Raw genomic sequence first — 16,602 nt, forward strand, 5'->3', positions numbered from 1 at the left:
CTTGTCATCGCCTCCCAGGTCCACCTCATGAACCCGGAGAACGTGCCCAAGCCCTGCTGCGCCGCCACCAAGCTGCACGCCATCTCCGTGCTCTACTTCGACGACAACTCCAACGTCATCCTGAAGAAGTACAAGAACATGGTGGTCAGGGCCTGTGGTTGCCACTGACGACCACCAAACCGCCGCGTCGTCACGGTCACCTGACCGCGGCGCGGGCTGCAGCGGAGACTGCGTGAACACGACATCTTGGGTCTGCCTGTATGTCAGTGTGTGTACTACCCTCTCTCATACTCAGGGTGAGGGAGGAACTGATAAAGGACCAGACCAATGTGCTGCTTTCCACTCTCTCTCATCCAAGTGATGTTCAAATTCTCCGACGGCTACTGGCTTCATTACAGCAAAACAACTCGAAGACGTAGGGGAATTGACTCAATGTTATCTCAGCGCGGGTCGCCAATCCCGTCAGATGTAGTCGAATGACACAGAAAACATGTAGAAATCTACATGGGGGAGACAGCATTAGCCTAACTACAGTGCATTCAGAAAGTATCCAGACCCCTCTACTTTTGCCACATTTTGTTACCTTACAGCCTTATTCTAAATTTGTTTTTATATCTAATCTACACACAATACCCTATAATGATGAAGCGAAAACAAGTTTTTAGAAATGTTTGCAAATTTATTACAAATAAAAAACAAATACCTTATTTACATAAGTATTTAGAAATTGAGTTCAGGTGCATCCTGTTTCCATTGATCATCCTTGAGATGTTTCTACAACTTGATTGGAGTCCACCTGTGGTAGATTGGACATGATTTGGAAAGGCACACACCTGTCTATATAAGATCCCACAGTTGACAGTGCATGTCAGAGCAACAATCAAGCCATAAGGTCACTCTGACAGAGCTCCGGAGTTACTCTATGAAAATGGGAGAACCTTCCAGAAGGACGACCATCTCTGCAGCACTCCACCAATCAGGCCTTCATGGTAGTGACGAGACGGATGCCACTTCTCAGTAAAAGGGCACATGACAGCCCTCATGGAGTTTGCCAAAAGGCAAATGAAAAACAATATTCTCTGGTCTAATGAACCCAAGATTGAACTCTTTGGGCTGAATGCCAAGCGTCACTTCTGGAGGAAACCTGGCTCCATCCCTACGGTGAAGCATGGTGGTGGCAGCATCATCCTGTTGGGATGTTTTTCAGCGACAGGGACTGGGAAACTAGTCAGGATCGAGGGAAAGATGAACTGAGCAAAGTACAGAGAGATCCTTGATGAACACCTGCTCCAGAGCGCTCAGGACCTCAGACTGGGGCAAAGGTTCACCTTCCAACAGGACAACGACCATAAGCACACAGCGAAGACAACGCTGGACAAGTCTCAATGTCCTTGAGAGGCCCAGCCAGAGCCCGGACTTGAACCTGATCTAACATCTTTGGAGAGACCTGAAATTAGCTATAAATGTGATATTTCAGTTTTTGCTTTGTCATTATGGCCTGTGTGTAGATGGATGAGGAGAATAAAACATCCATTTTAGAACAAGGCTGTAATGTAACAAAATGTGGAAAAAGTAAATGGGTCTGAATACCTCCCCAATGCATTGTCTGAATAAAATATACTGTCTGACTAACCAAAGCCTGATTTTATCATCAACAATCTGCTGATATTGTAATATTTATGTCACGCTACATTAGTTAATGTAAAGAGATATTTCCTACTCCTCGTTATGTATTGTACTCGTAAGCTTTTCCACCATATTCACTTGGCTTCCAAAAAATATACAGGCCGAACGGAAACGACCACATACTATTTTTAGTTGTGAACTCCTCAAAATATCTTAATTTGGTCAATATTTGCCAGGCTCATGCGGAGTTTATTTCACTGAACTGGTTCATCAGGTAGCAGGTTGTGCCTCAGCTGACATACCGCTCCAAAGACGACTTTCACCTCATCCCTCGGACGTACCGCAAACTGCAATTTCCATGTTATTCCAATCTAAGTTAACATATTATTCCCAAAAACCTGCAGAGTGGAAAAACACATTTGTTGGTCAAACCAGCTGATCAAATGATTAGGACCGATATCCTGAAATGAGCTTCAGTGTGGTTTATCACCATTTGTCATTGATGTTTTGTTCATTTGAAAGGGATAGGAACTGTCAATGCACTTACAGATCAACCACATGTTACTGAACTTTGTTTCAGGACAAACATTCAAAACATGCTAAGACATTGACATATGGGTTAATAAACAGAACAGCTTGACTACAGCCCAAAATTGGATACCCTTGTGCCAAAAGAAAAACCCGAAATCACAAAATATACCTCTGGTAAGCTGCTGTTTACATTTGTGATCATGTTTAGACTTACTTTTGTGTGTAAATACTTGTACATTTTCAGCTTATTTATTGCACCTCTTAAAATGTCATGCCATATTACAGAGAAATGTGAACAAATGAAAAATACAAACTATTTTTGGAAAAAGACATTTTATTACAAAAATCTCATGTTACAACTTGCTTTTTGTTTACAAAATTCATGGGCAGTGTACAACCCACTCACGAGAAGAAAAAAACCACACCGCTTTCCTTCACTGGAGTCTGCCTAGACCATGTCCATAAAGAATGTACTAACAATACGTAGTTAGCCTCTGAATGCATTCCTTTCCCTTAATTGAGCATTGACTGTAAAACCTGCCTCATACAGCAACTCCATGAACATACAATCTTTTGATTCACCCCCCAAAAAGCCCCAGAATAGCACACACACGCATATTCAAAGACTTAGACTACATCTGGAAAGGAAAATCAACATTGTCATCATATCTTACTGACTAAACAAGTCAAATATAATTGATCATTATGTGGGTGGAAAAATATTTTTTGGGTATTCTGTTCTTGCTCTTCCAAGCATACGAGGTAAACCAAACATTCCAGATTTTTTTCCAAAGGTCGATAAACCCAAAGCAAAAGTGACCATAGCACTAATGTTGTGGCGTTCTTGTGCTTCACTGGGAAAATGTTTCACACTGGGGCCTGAGACACTTAGTCAATAGAACAGAATATTAAAATGAGCTTTGTGAAATATATTGCATTTACACAAGGACATGTTCCATTCTAATGAATTAGCCGTAGAAAACCATTTTTAAATATATATATATATATATATATTTTTTGTACATTTGACACAATCCCTTGCAAACCATTTGAGGGACTTTGTGTCAAACATGGAGTTAATGACAAATACAGTTGTCCTGTAATGACCCAAACTGGTAGATTCCATTCCATCCATTCAAAAAGGCCTGACTTGAGTGTACGAACTGACGATCACAATCATTGTTCATAAAAACGTTGGTAACACCAACATGGCACCTGATATTGGGCCGCGGTCGGGACCGAACTGAAGCCTCACAGCACAAACACATACATACATATATATTTTAAAAAATAGGTCTAAATTCAGACTTTTTGTAGCACATTTACGATGTCAGAGGAACACACAAAAATTGCAGTCTGACACGAAACACTGAAAAGTAGCTTCCCGCAGCCTTCCCCGACATAGCCAACAAGCAGTTGGGAGGGGACTCTACAAAAACACAAGTGGGATACAAATATAGTTGATAAAGAGATAGTATGGGGTAGGTCGGGAACTGGGTGTCCCTGAGAGTTAAGTTAGTTAAGCCGTTACTGGCATGGGATGAGAAGTACCGTCAACTTAACACTCAACGTCACGCGGCTCTGACCTCTTTGCTGCAGTACCATTACATAAGTGGCTCGTGATTTATCAGCATGATTTCCTTAAAAAAAATATTTAGAAAAATAACCAAAAATAACATTTTTGAAATTTCAGACAAACTCAGTCAGGTTAATCCAACGTTTTTTGAAACAACCGGCAGGCACCAATATACGACAACCGTCCTTGAGTTGTGTCAAGCGTTGGGATGACTATAACGGTTGTCAAGGTCTGACTGTGTACCGCTGGCAAAAAGTGGTTGTCGATCACACCATTTAAATTTCCAGAAGAACAGAGGAACTAGGCAGTCCAAACGAATACAGTCACACAAACTATTGGATTAGAACAGAAACAAAAGGGGGTAAACAAGGCATTACAGAGTGTTTTTATTTATTACATTTTTTAAGTGTCTTGATTCTACTGCTTTCTGAAAGAAAAACAATCAGAGAGAGGATTCCTCTCATTGGCCAGATACGCTGTGTGAGGGAGGAAAGAAGTATCGACGGATGTTGATTGGATAGTGCTACAGCTCGTCTCGGGCCTGCTTCATCACAAAGCCGTGCAGGCTCTCCAAGTCGCGCCCTCCATGATGCTCCTCACCTTGCACACCCGCTCTGAACATCAGCAGGGTGGGGTACCCACTCACCTGTAGGAGGGAAAGAGGACAAAGGTTAAAGTCTGACATCCACTAAGGTAACAACCCCTAGCTAGCCCCAACCTCTTCAGTGATTGCTGATCTGAAGGGAATGAATGGATAAGTAATATGGTCTCAAGTTCACCTAGCTCTGCAATTCCTTCACCTTCCCCATTCCTTCAGATGTCAATGCCGAAGGAATGTGGATGTTCTCTTACTGAAAACCACGCATGAACCATCTAAACTCAGGACAAAAAAGAAATGTCCTCTCACTGTCAACTGCGTTTATTTTCAGCAAACTTAACATGTGTAAATATTTGTGTGAACATAAGATTCAACAACTGAGACATAAACTGAACAAGTTCCACAGACATGTGACTAACAAAAATGGAATATTGTATCCCTAAACAAAAAGGGGGGGGTCAAAATCAAAAGTAACAGTCAGTATCTGGTGTGACCACCAGCTGCATGAAGTACTGCAGTGCATCTCCTCATGGACTGCACCAGATTTGCCAGTTCTTGCTGTGAGATGTTACCCCACTCTTCCACCAAGGCACCTGCAAGTTCCCGAACATTTCTGGGGGGAGTGGCCCTAGCCCTCACCCTCCGATCCAACAGGTCCCAGGCGTGCGTAATGGGATTGAGATCTGGGCTCGTCGCTGGCCACGGCAGAACACTGACATTCCGGTCTTGCAGGAAATCACGCACAGAACGAGCAGTATGGCTGGGCGAGCAGTATGACTAGGCTACTGATGCCTACTTTGTGTTGGTACAGCGTGCAAAGCTGGGCACAGTGCTCAATTTGACTAGGCTACTGATATTGTCTTGGGTTGTCTGGTATGCAAACGACTCAGCACAGTTCCACACTGAAAGAGAATACGCATCAGATGTCACAAAAAAGATTGTGTTTTCGGATGGTAGTACGAGCACATTTTATATGAGCACAACATTTTAGTGAACCGCTGATTCGTTAAGTTCAAATTTATTTTCTGACGGATGCACGCTACATTTGGATCAGTTTGCACTTGTATCTTAAACATTTGAATCGGGGGGGCCAATGCGTACTGGTGAATTGTTACGTCCCTATTGTTTAGCAGTGTGAATCACAAATTCATTTCTACCTGTTAGCCGCTGAAGAGACTACTGACCCCATGGCCTTGAGTCAGGGGAAATTCCAGAGAACGCCCTAGTGATAGAGGTATTGTAAGTCGCTCTGGATAAGAGCGTCTGCTAAATGACTTAAATGTAAATGTATGGTCCTACCATGGACTGCCCTAGTGATAAAGGTTGTGATGGTCCTACCATGGACTGCCCTAGTGATAAAGGTTGTGATGGTCCTACCATGGACTGCCCTAGTGATAAAGGTTGTGATGGTCCTACCATGGACTGCCCTAGTGATAAAGGTTGTGATGGTCCTACCATGGACTGCCCTAGTGATAAAGGTTGTGATGGTCCTACCATGGACTGCCCTAGTGATAAAGGTTGTGATGGTCCTACCATGGACTGCCCTAGTGATAAAGGTTGTGATGGTCCTACCATGGACTGCCCTAGTGATAAAGGTTGTGATGGTCCTACCATGGACTGCCCTAGTGATAAAGGTTGTGATGGTCCTACCATGGACTGCCCTAGTGATAAAGGTTGTGATGGTCCTACCATGGACTGCCCTAGTGATAAAGGTTGTGATGGTCCTACCATGGACTGCCCTAGTGATAAAGGTTGTGATGGTCCTACCATGGACTGCCCTAGTGATAAAGGTTGTGATGGTCATTGACTAAAAGAACAATAAGGGAGTCAGATCCACCATTCCAGCACCACTGATCAACCAATCCTACAATGAGGTGGCTGTGGAGCCAGAGATCACAACCTCAGCTAATCCAGTTCACTGCTTCTGTTTCCTGTGGCCCTGGGTCACACCTGCTGTTTTGGTGTTTAGAACAACAGCATGTCTCAAGTTGCAGGATCTCAACATCTTGCTGTTCACACCCCAGAGCATGAAAGACTTCACTAGCGCTATTTCTGAGCCATCTCTCAGCTCCAGACAGTCAATGTACAATATAGAACACCTACTGAAAACCTGTTGCAGATTGTCCTCTCCACTGTGCAGTCCACTTTGCCAATCTTGACATCAGTCAGGCCAGGGAACTCCTTCTGAGACAGGTCCTCCCAGGTAGGTGCCAGACTCTTACAGTGGCCACACCTGGAGAGGATGAGAGGTCACGTAACTTATGGTTATGTCTTCTAGTGGCGGTCCCTCGTTTGAAGTAAATCACCAACTCAAATTGCCTTAAATAGTGTAAATTTCATATGGTGAGATGGTTTAAATAGAACCGACATGTGGATTTAATAGCTCATAAAGGAGCTGTTTCTTACCATGGCGCATAGAACTTGATGAATACCAGCCCCTTGGCCACCGTCTCGTCAAAGTTGGCCTCTGTGAGTGTAACTACGCCAGACTGCAAGGGGGAAGAAAGAAAAATTAAAATATATGTATATATATTTTTTTTTAATCGATCATTTTAGATTTTATCATTCGTGGTCCTGTATCATTCGTGGTCCTGTATCATTCGTGGTCCTGTATCATTCGTGGTCCTGTATCATTCGTGGTCCTGTATCATTCGTGGTCCTGTATCATTCGTGGTCCTGTATCATTCGTGGTCCTGTATTCGTTTATACGTCCACAAGACCAGTAAAATCAAAGAAGTAGCTTAAGTTCATAAACCGGACAGCCGAGATCAATCGAGTTCTACGTTTTTATTGGACGTAGCATCAGATCTGTCCTTAAAACCACACGTGTCATGTCTTTGTTCCAAGGTTTAGACTTTAGTGATGTCACCGTTCACACTTATCATTCAATTCTAATAACAAGAAATGGCATTTAGCAGACACTCTTATCCAAAGCGACTTACAGTCACGCGTGCATACATTTTAAGTATGGGTGGTCCCGGGAATCGAACCCACTATCCTGGCATTGCAAACACAAAAATAGCTAGCCTGCCCATAATTGAGACTTCTAGTTAACCGGTGTGTAGCAGAGGCCTATGCCTGGAATCCAGTCTGCAGTAGACTGTGAGTCGAACAGCTTGGCCTGGTAAATCTCACTGCTAAAACATTAGCCTGAGATCTTATTCACTTATTAAGTATCTGGGAGAGGGAAGCTGTAAAAACGTGCTGCCCCACATTCAACACGGTGCCCGGCCCCAAAAATAGATCTCCACGTAGGCATTTACCTACAACATAGCATGTGGAGTATTTTAAATCTGGAAGGCACATGTGCTTGGCCCCATTATGCCTGAGAGAAAGTCACACACACACTGTAGTACCTCCTCTTTGGCGGGCTCATCACTGGGTACTGGGATCTCGTTGGCATGTGGGTGTTCATCATCCTCCTTAACAGCAGCAGCCTTGACCTGGTTGTCCACAAAGTCCTTCAGTGAGTCCAGGTCCCGCTTGCCTTTGTACTGGTCTGCCTGGACAGACACCACCACCACCGCAAAGGGTTAACAAACTGACTCATTAAATGGGTCATTAATTAAGTCATAGCTCCTCACAAACATGAATGGGTTACAGAACACAATGTCTTCCTCAGTGAGGTAGCCAACCAAACTAGGTACCTTCTCTCCGTCCTTGAAGAAGAGCAGTGTGGGGTAGCCACGCACAGCGTTCTCAGAGCACACGTCATAGTGCTGGGTACAGTCCACCTGGCCAATCACAACACACTAGTTAAATCAGAATTCATTCAGCATATCCAGCTGGTAAAGACAGTAGAGCTTTTCATGTGGAAATATGAACACCCAGTGGTAGTAGAAGTCACTGCGTTGTCAGTCCAATGCAAAACATCAAACCGCAGCCATAAATAACATTTGTTGAAGGGGATCGTATCATTCTACTGTACAAACGAGTCGTCATAAGTTCTGTATCCTGGACTGGTGCACATTTGACAAACATGGCGCTCTAGTCCCCTGCCGGTGACTTGTCACCCACCTTGCTGATCTTGATGTTGTCTGAGTACTCGAAGCTGGTGGCCAGCTGCTCCCAGGTCGGGGCCATGGCCTTGCAGTGACCGCACCAGGGAGCAAAGAACTTGACAAAGTGGGACCCTGCGAAGAAGAGAGGAAAAAGAAAGATTGTAGTTAATACTGGAAAACATCACATAAAATGTACAGTAAGCCTCCCGAGTGGGGCAGCGGTCTAAGGCACTGTATCGCAGCGCTAGAGGCATCACTACAGATCCGGGCTGTGTCGCAGCTGGCTACAACCGGGAGACCCATGAGACAATTGACCCAGCGTCGTCCAGGTTAGGCCGGCTGTACAGTGTTTCCTCCGACACATGTGCAGCTGAATTCCGGGTTAAGCGAGCAGCGTGTTAAAGAAGCAGTGCGGCTTGGCCGGTCATGTTTTGGAGGCTCTCGAACTTCGCCTCTCCCGAGTCCATACAGGAGTTGCAGCAATGAGACGAGACAAACTACAAATTGGAGGTCACGAAAATTGTGGAGAATAAAAAAAGGGTAAAAAGTACCAATAAATAATCATGTACAATAAGGTTTAGAGGTTGACCGATTAATCGGAATGGCCGATTAATTAGGGCCGATTTCAAGTTATAACAATCGGTAATCTGCATTTTTGGACACCGATCATGGCCGATTACATTGCACTCCACGAGGAGACTGCGTGGCAGGCTGACTACCTGTTATGTGAGTGCAGCAAGGAGCCAAGGTAAGGTGCTAGCTAGCATTAAATCTTAACATAATAGTTAACTACACATGGCTGACGATATTACTGGATTATCTTGCTTGTCCTGCGTTGCATATAATCTATGCGGTGCCTGTTAATTTATCATTGCATCACAGCCTACTTCGCTAAACAGGTGATTTAACAAGAGCATTCGTGAAAAAAAAAAGCACTTTCGTTGAACCAATTGTACCTTACCATAAACATCAACATCAACGCCTTTCTTAAAATCAATACACAAGTATATATTTTTAAACCTGCATATTTAGTTAAGAAATGTATGTTATCAGGCAATACTAAACCAGGGAAATTGTGTCACTTCTCTTGCGTTCATTGCACGCAGAGTCAGGGTATATGGAACAGTTTGGGACGCCTGGCTCGTTTCGAACTAATTTGCCAGAATTTTACGTAATTATAACATTGAAGGTTGTGCAATGTAACAGCAATATTTAGACTTAGGGATGCTACCCGTTAGATAAAATACGGAACGGTTACGTATTTCACTGAAAGAATAAACGTTTTGTTTTCGAAATGATCGTTTCCGGATTTGACCATATTAATGACCTAAGGCTCGTATTTCTGTGTGTTATTATATTATAATTAAGTCTATGATTTGATAGAGCAGTCTGACTGAGCGGTGGTAGGAAGCAGCAGGCTTGTAAGCATTCATTCAAACAGCACTTTACTGCATTTGCCAGCAGCTCCTCGCAATGCTTTAAGCATTGTGCTGTTTATGACTTCAAGCCTATCAACTCCTGAGATTAGGCTGCTAATACTAAAGTATCTATTAGAACATCCAATAGTCAAAGGTATATGAAATACAAATGGTATAGAGAGAAATAGTCCTATAATAACTACTAGCTAAAACGTCTTACCTGGGAATATTGAAGACTCCTGTTAAAAGGAACCACCAGCTTTCATATGTTCTGAGCAAGGAACTTAAATGTTATCTTTTTTTACATGGCACATATTGCACTTTTACTTTCTTCTCCAACACTTTGTTTTTACATTATTTAAACCAAATTGAACAGGTTTCATTATTATTTATTTGAGACTAAATTGATTTTATTGCTGTATTATATTAAGTTAAAATAAATGTTTTAATTCAGTATTGTTGTAATTGTCATTATTACAAATATATATATTTATACAATTTTTTTTTTAAACCGTCCGATTAATCGTTATCGGCTTTTTTTGGTCCTCCAATAATCGGTATCGTCGTTGAAAAATCATAATCGGTCAACCTCTAGTAAGGGTAGCTACAATCTGAAAGCACAGAATTGAAGTATTTTACAGTTGTATGTAATTTGCCACCAAACCCACTGGCTACAGGTTATCTAAAAGTCTCTGCTAGGTAAAGCCCCGCCTTATCTCAGCTCACTGGTCACCATAGCAGCACCCACTCGTAGCACGCGCTCCAGCAGGTATATCTCACTGATCACCCCCAAAGCCAATTCCTCCTTTGGTCGTCTTTCCTTCCAGTTCTCTGCTGCCCATGACTGGAACGAATTACAAAAATCTCTGAAGCTGGAGACTCATATGTCCCTCACGAACTTTAAGCACCAGCTGTCAGAGCAGCTCACAGATCACTGCACCTGTACATAGCCCATCTATCTACCTACCTCATCCCCATACCGTATGTATTTATCTTGCTCCTTTGCACCCCAGTATCTCTACTTGCACATTCATCTTCTGCCGATCTACCATTCCAGTGTTTAATTGCTATGTTGTAATTAATTCGCCACCATGGCCTATTTATTGCCTTAACTCCCTTATCTTACCTCACTTGCACTCACTGTGTATAGACTTTTTGTTTTCTTTTGTTCTACTGTATGTTTTGTTTATTCCATGTGGAACTCTGTGTTGTTGTATGTGTCGAATTGCTATGCTTTATCTTGGCCAGGTCGCAGTTGCAAATGAGAACTTGTTCTCAACTAGCCTACCTGGTTAAATAAAAGGTGAAATAAAATAAATAAAACATTACCTCAAGTTCAGCTTACGGATGGGTATTTAGTTGATGGAATAACATGAGAAATTACATCAACTATAAAAAATAAAATAAAAATTGCCTGTGCGTTACTGGCCCGGAGACTAAAATACACTGAGCTCAGAGGTTAAATGCTACCCATTACGCAATTTCATCACAGGCCATCTTGCCACCATTTAAAAAGGTTGGACACAAACATTCCTCTTAAAAATGATCCTCTCATATCCTGTCTTTTTCCCTCCAAAACAGGAATAATTTATTTTTCTTTCTCAAACAAAACATTCAACTCAAAACCGGGTTGAAAAGCTGCAATTTCAGCAGGACATTTATGGTGACCACCATTTATTTTTGTTGTGCTTGTCCAGTGACCGGAAACATGCGGTTTGCATGAGATAAATGTAGAGTGAATTGCATCATGGTTTTTAAGGAAATAACAGCATCTAAATTATGTTAATCGCTGTAGAAAATGAACGTGTGCAGCTTACCAAAACAGTTGCGTTAAGGAACCCTCACATACTTTATATTTCGGGTATAAATAGACAAGCCTGGTCCCAGGTCAGTTTGTGTGGCAATAACTCCTATGGTGCGAGACATCAGAAACAGATCCTGGACCAGGCTATAAAGAGACTGTTGACATATGTATATTGCACCGACAGATCCCAATCCTCCCCGTTACCTTTAGCGATGTGGGCCTTGAAGTTGCCGGCAGTGAGATCAAACAGGCCCTGCTTGGGCTCTGGGGCTTTGGGAGGCTCCAGTTCAGTCTCTGGCTCCTGCAAACCCATAGAACATCATGCCACACACCAAATAAAGACTGCCATCACGTAACATTAGTCTGAAGGTTATATTCAGATGGTCTGAAAGTTAACGCAGGGATCTCCAACTGGTGGATTTTAATTTGGACCCCAAGTTTTCAATGATTTATTGTTGGACATAAAAGACTGAAAACATAGGATTTACATTTTGGAAACCTGTTCCAATAGAGATATGTGATTGTTTACAAATGGAGGCAAGGTATGAAATTATTATGTTTTAGACAAATATAATGTAGTTACGAAAGTTCAAATCAGTAAGGCCGATTTGAAGGGGGGGGGGGGGGGGCTCACATGTAATTTAATTTCAGTAAGCATAATATATTCACATCGCCTCCTATCTCATGGGCATAACATTTAGTCATATGGTGCTGGCTACAAATGTTACACACGTCCTACTCTTTCACAATTAGCAAGCGCAGGGATCATCATTCAATAGTTAACTCCAGCCTTTGAGCACAGCACGCTAAGGCAACATCACCATGCCTGCTGATTAACCTATGGGCTCGCTTGTGCAATTACACTATATATACAAAAGTATATGGACACCCCTTCAAATGAGTGGATTCAGTTATTTCAGGTGTGGCTGACAAGTGTATAAAATCAAGCAAACAGCCATGCAATCTCCATAGACAAACATTGGCAGTAAAAGGCCTTACTGAAGAGCTCAGTGACTTTCAACGTGGCACCGTCATAGGATGCCACCTTTCCAACAAGTCAGTTGTCAAATTTCTGCCCTGCTAGAGGTGCCCCGGTCAACTGTAAGTGCTATTATTGTGAAGTGGAAACTTCAAGGAGCAACAACGGCTCAGTCACGAAGTGGTAGGCCACACACACCCACAGAATGGGACCGCCGTGTGCCGAAGCATGTAAAATCATCTGTCCTTGGCTGCAACACTCACTACCGAGTTCCAAACACTGCCTCTAGAAGCAACGTCAGCACAAAAACTGTTTGTCAGGAGCTAGTGAAATGGGTTTCCATAGCAAAGCAAGCAAACTGTAAAGTTTGGTGGAGAAAGAATAATGATCTGGGGACATTTTTCATGGTTTGGGCTAGGCCCATTAGTTCCAGTGAAGGGAAATACAACATACAATGACATTCTAGACAATACAGTGATTCCAACTTCGTGGAACCAGTTTGGGGAAGGCCCTTTCCCCTTTCAGCATGACAATGCCCCTGTGCACAAAGCGAGGTCCAAACAGATATGGAGAGATCGGTGTGGAAGAACTTGACTGGCCTGATCGTCCCGTGGCTAAACCCTGGTTGATGATCCCTGGTTTAAAAATCGTCCCGTGGCTAAACCCTGGTTGATGATCCCTGGTTTAAAAATCGTCCCGTGGCTAAACCCTGGATGATGATCCCTGGTTTAAAAATCGTCCCGTGGCTAAACCCTGGTTGATGATCCCTGGTTTAAAAATCGTCCCGTGGCTAAACCCTGGTTGATGATCCCTGGTTAAAGTGACAACCTTTCATCACCTCCTTTCCTTCCCATTGAAAACAGGTTGAAAAAGTGGAAGCGTGGAAACAGGAAGCGATAACAAGGTTGTCGTTCCACTGTTCCTTCGCTATCACCTGTCCAAGGCGTTCATATCAGATGAAGGAAACGAGGAGGAGAAGCCATTTCAGATGAGATGATAGGATGCATGTAACTCCGCCCACTTACCACAGGCTCGTCCTGCAATGTGTTGAGCATCCAGGTCTCCAGAGACTGCAGGTCCCTGGGGCCTTGGTACTTCACAGCCTCCTGCTCAGGTTTGAACAGCTTCAGCCTACAGACAACACAGGGGTCAACGAGGTCATTCGCCTCAATGACTAGGCCACACTGCTGTGTAAGATGACTGACACACTCACAATACACTTAACCGGTTAATTCCTTTGTAATTACATGAAACTGAACGTTGTTTTTAATGACAGAAGATTTTATAAGCACACTAGGGTCCAGGTTCAGCTTTTACAGCATACACTGCAAAACAAGGTGTGTAAAAATGTAACTAAATTCATGTCAATGTTTCACTGCTATCGGTCAATAAGTAATCAAATCTAGCTAACATTTAACATTTAAGTCATTTAGCAGACGCTCTTATCCAGAGCGACTTACAGATTGGTGCATTCACCTTATGACAGCTACATGATTTACCCCAGTGGCAAAATGAAGATATACATTTATTGATATTTTATTTAACTAGGCAAGTCAGCCTACCCCAGCCAAACCTGAACGACGCTGGGCCAATTGTGCGCCACCCTATGGGACTCCCAATCCCAGCTGGATGTGATACAGCCTGGATTCAAACTAGGGAATGTAGTGATGCCTCTGGCACTGAGATGCAGTGCCTTAGACCGCTGCGCCACTCGGGAGCCCAGGAGTAAAATGAAGATACACCAAGGTAGTACATGAACTTCTCAAATAAGAAATCCAGTAAGGAACTGTTCTGTTGCGCAACATTTCAAAATGTTTTGCTATGGTGTGCCCTAATTAATACAACCCTGTACTTACGTGGGGTAGCCCCTGATGCCGTGGACATTGGAGCAGAACTTAACATCCTGAGTGCAGTCAACCTTTACGATGTAGGCGGGCGGCGACTCCATGTTGTTGTATTTGTCCCCCATTTCGTTCCATGTCCCCTGTAGCCTCTGACAGTGACCACACCTGGAAGCAAAACACAGTTCTTTCAAAGTCCTTCTCCTGAGATAGTACAGGCTTCACAGTTCTGCCTGGAATTAACAGTGTTTCCCCTATATCACTGTTGCCACCGCTGAGAGATACATATCTACTAAGACTGCTGATTTTTTTGTGGGGTGGAAACACTGATTAGGCTAGGCATCAAATAGAGAGAGCACAGTCTCAGTGGAAAAGCGAGACACCTGATACAACTCAACACTCCTATTGAAGTCCATATGCTTAACGGTCTTCATGTTTCTATGGAAATAGAATGTGCCGCCTTATGTTTGTCTGACTTAAGTTATCCATACATTTTATGTTTCTTTGAGATGCTGTCTATATACCAAGCCATTGTGCAGTGTGGGGTCAGCTTGTAACTGTATTCGGTGAGGTATAAAGTAAAGACACTCCTGTGTAGTGATGAAGAACCGCAATGTTGTCTATAAGCTTACATTTCGCAAAATATATATATTTTTTTTAATTGGGGGGGCATTTTACTACAGCAAGTAGATTGTTTTTTGTGTTGAAAAACAAAAATCGTGGGTATATTTTTTAGGCATCTTTAGTGCCTGCCCGTCTACACAGTTACATCAATCAGTGCTTGCCACGTAAGCGGTCACATCCTGAAATGGTCCACTACTCCACTACTGTTAGCTAGGCTAGCTGTTATATAGTACAAAATGTGCGACAAACTGACACCTTGGAAAAAAAGAATATATACAACAATATTTAAAATAAAAACACTGGGCATGTAACTAGCGACTGTGTCGACTAACGTTAAAGGACGAGTCAGTCCAAGTTTAATCGTGACTTCAGAAAGTTCACAAGTTTAATTAAATAAGTTTCCAAGGCGCTAATGACTACCAACCAAAGCATGCTAACTGACGTTAGCGTAGTTCTGGTTTCGTGTGGTTTGTTAGCTAGATTATAATGACTTGTCATCTATGCACTGATGGATAAGATTGTATATACAAGTCCTAGTTAACATTTGTAGCAAAAAAAATAATAATACAACTTGGCTGACTAGTTAGCTATTTAGACAGCTAGCCGGCAACAAAAAGCGGCGCTAGCTAGCTGCAAGTTAGCGGTTCCTGTAGCACCTCTGACAACTTGGAAAATCTGATAAATTAGTGAAGAAATAGGGTATCCATCTAAATATTGTCAATAACTTTACAAACTGCACACTACCTAGCGAGTTTGCTTACCAAGGGGCGAAGAACATGACAAAGTGGGGAGCGGTTGGGACAGCATCGTTGAACATATCCACTGTATACGTATGTTTGGCATGTTCATCTTCTTCAGCATCAGCATCGCAAAATATATTACCAAAAAGTAACGAACAATAAATAAAACACAACATAAAATGTGTGCAATTCAGTGCTGAGGAGGCCATGATCCCGTCTTGCTGAGCCACTGGTCTGTCTGTGAATATCACTAACTCTGACCTTTGAAGAGTGTGGATAGGACCCACGCACGACGAGACGCTCTACATGGTGGAGAAGAAATCTACATTATATAGAGATCAGTGGCGTCGCGCCACTGCTGAAACTTCAAACACTTCTTTAACAAGCTCCAACAAGTTTAAATCCAGATGCTTTCACAAGTAGGATAGACATAATTGGCTATGTATATCGACAGTACCAGTCAAAAGTTTGGACACACCTACTCATTCAAGGGGTTTTTCTTTCTTTCTTTTTACTATTTTCTACATTGTAGAATAGTGAAGATATCAAAACTATGAAATAACACATGGAATCATGTAGTAACCAAAAAAGTGTTAAACAAATCAAAATCTATTTTATATTTGAGATATTTCAATGTAGCCACCCTTTGCCTTGATGACAGCTTTGCACACTCTTGGCATTCTCTCAACCAGCTTCAATGCATTTCAATTAACAGGTAAATTTAGTAAAATATAATTTGGAATTTCTTTCCTTCTTAATGTGTTTGAGCCAAACAGTTGTGTTGTGACAAGGTAGGGGTGGTATACAGAAAATAGCCCTATTTGGTAAAATATCAAGTCCATATTATGGCAAGAACAGCTAAAA

At 42.5% G+C, this 16,602-nt stretch overlaps 2 protein-coding genes across 2 annotated transcripts in view; one reads left to right on the plus strand and one right to left on the minus strand.

Moving 5' to 3' along the window:
• Nucleotides 1-2,863, plus strand: part of LOC115104863 (bone morphogenetic protein 7-like) — a 70,033-nt gene extending 67,170 nt beyond the window's left edge. The window contains exon 7 of the mRNA XM_029626210.2: nt 19-2,863. Coding sequence (XP_029482070.1) covers nt 19-168 — 150 coding nt within the window. The 3' untranslated portion in view covers nt 169-2,863. The remainder of the gene's footprint in view (nt 1-18) is intronic.
• LOC115104864 (thioredoxin domain-containing protein 5-like) lies at nt 2,472-16,130 on the minus strand. Its single transcript, XM_029626211.2, has 10 exons — nt 15,760-16,130; nt 14,390-14,542; nt 13,559-13,664; nt 11,759-11,855; nt 8,349-8,464; nt 7,979-8,065; nt 7,688-7,834; nt 6,738-6,820; nt 6,435-6,564; nt 2,472-4,379 (listed from the first exon to the last, which is right to left on the minus strand). The coding sequence occupies exons 1-10, from the start codon at nt 15,945-15,947 to the stop codon at nt 4,257-4,259; spliced, it is 1,230 nt and encodes a 409-aa protein (XP_029482071.1). The 5' UTR covers nt 15,948-16,130; the 3' UTR covers nt 2,472-4,256.
• Nucleotides 16,131-16,602: the final 472 nt, after the last annotated feature.

This window comes from Oncorhynchus nerka, linkage group LG22 (assembly GCF_034236695.1).
Source record: "Oncorhynchus nerka isolate Pitt River linkage group LG22, Oner_Uvic_2.0, whole genome shotgun sequence".
Taxonomy (NCBI): domain Eukaryota; kingdom Metazoa; phylum Chordata; class Actinopteri; order Salmoniformes; family Salmonidae; genus Oncorhynchus; species Oncorhynchus nerka.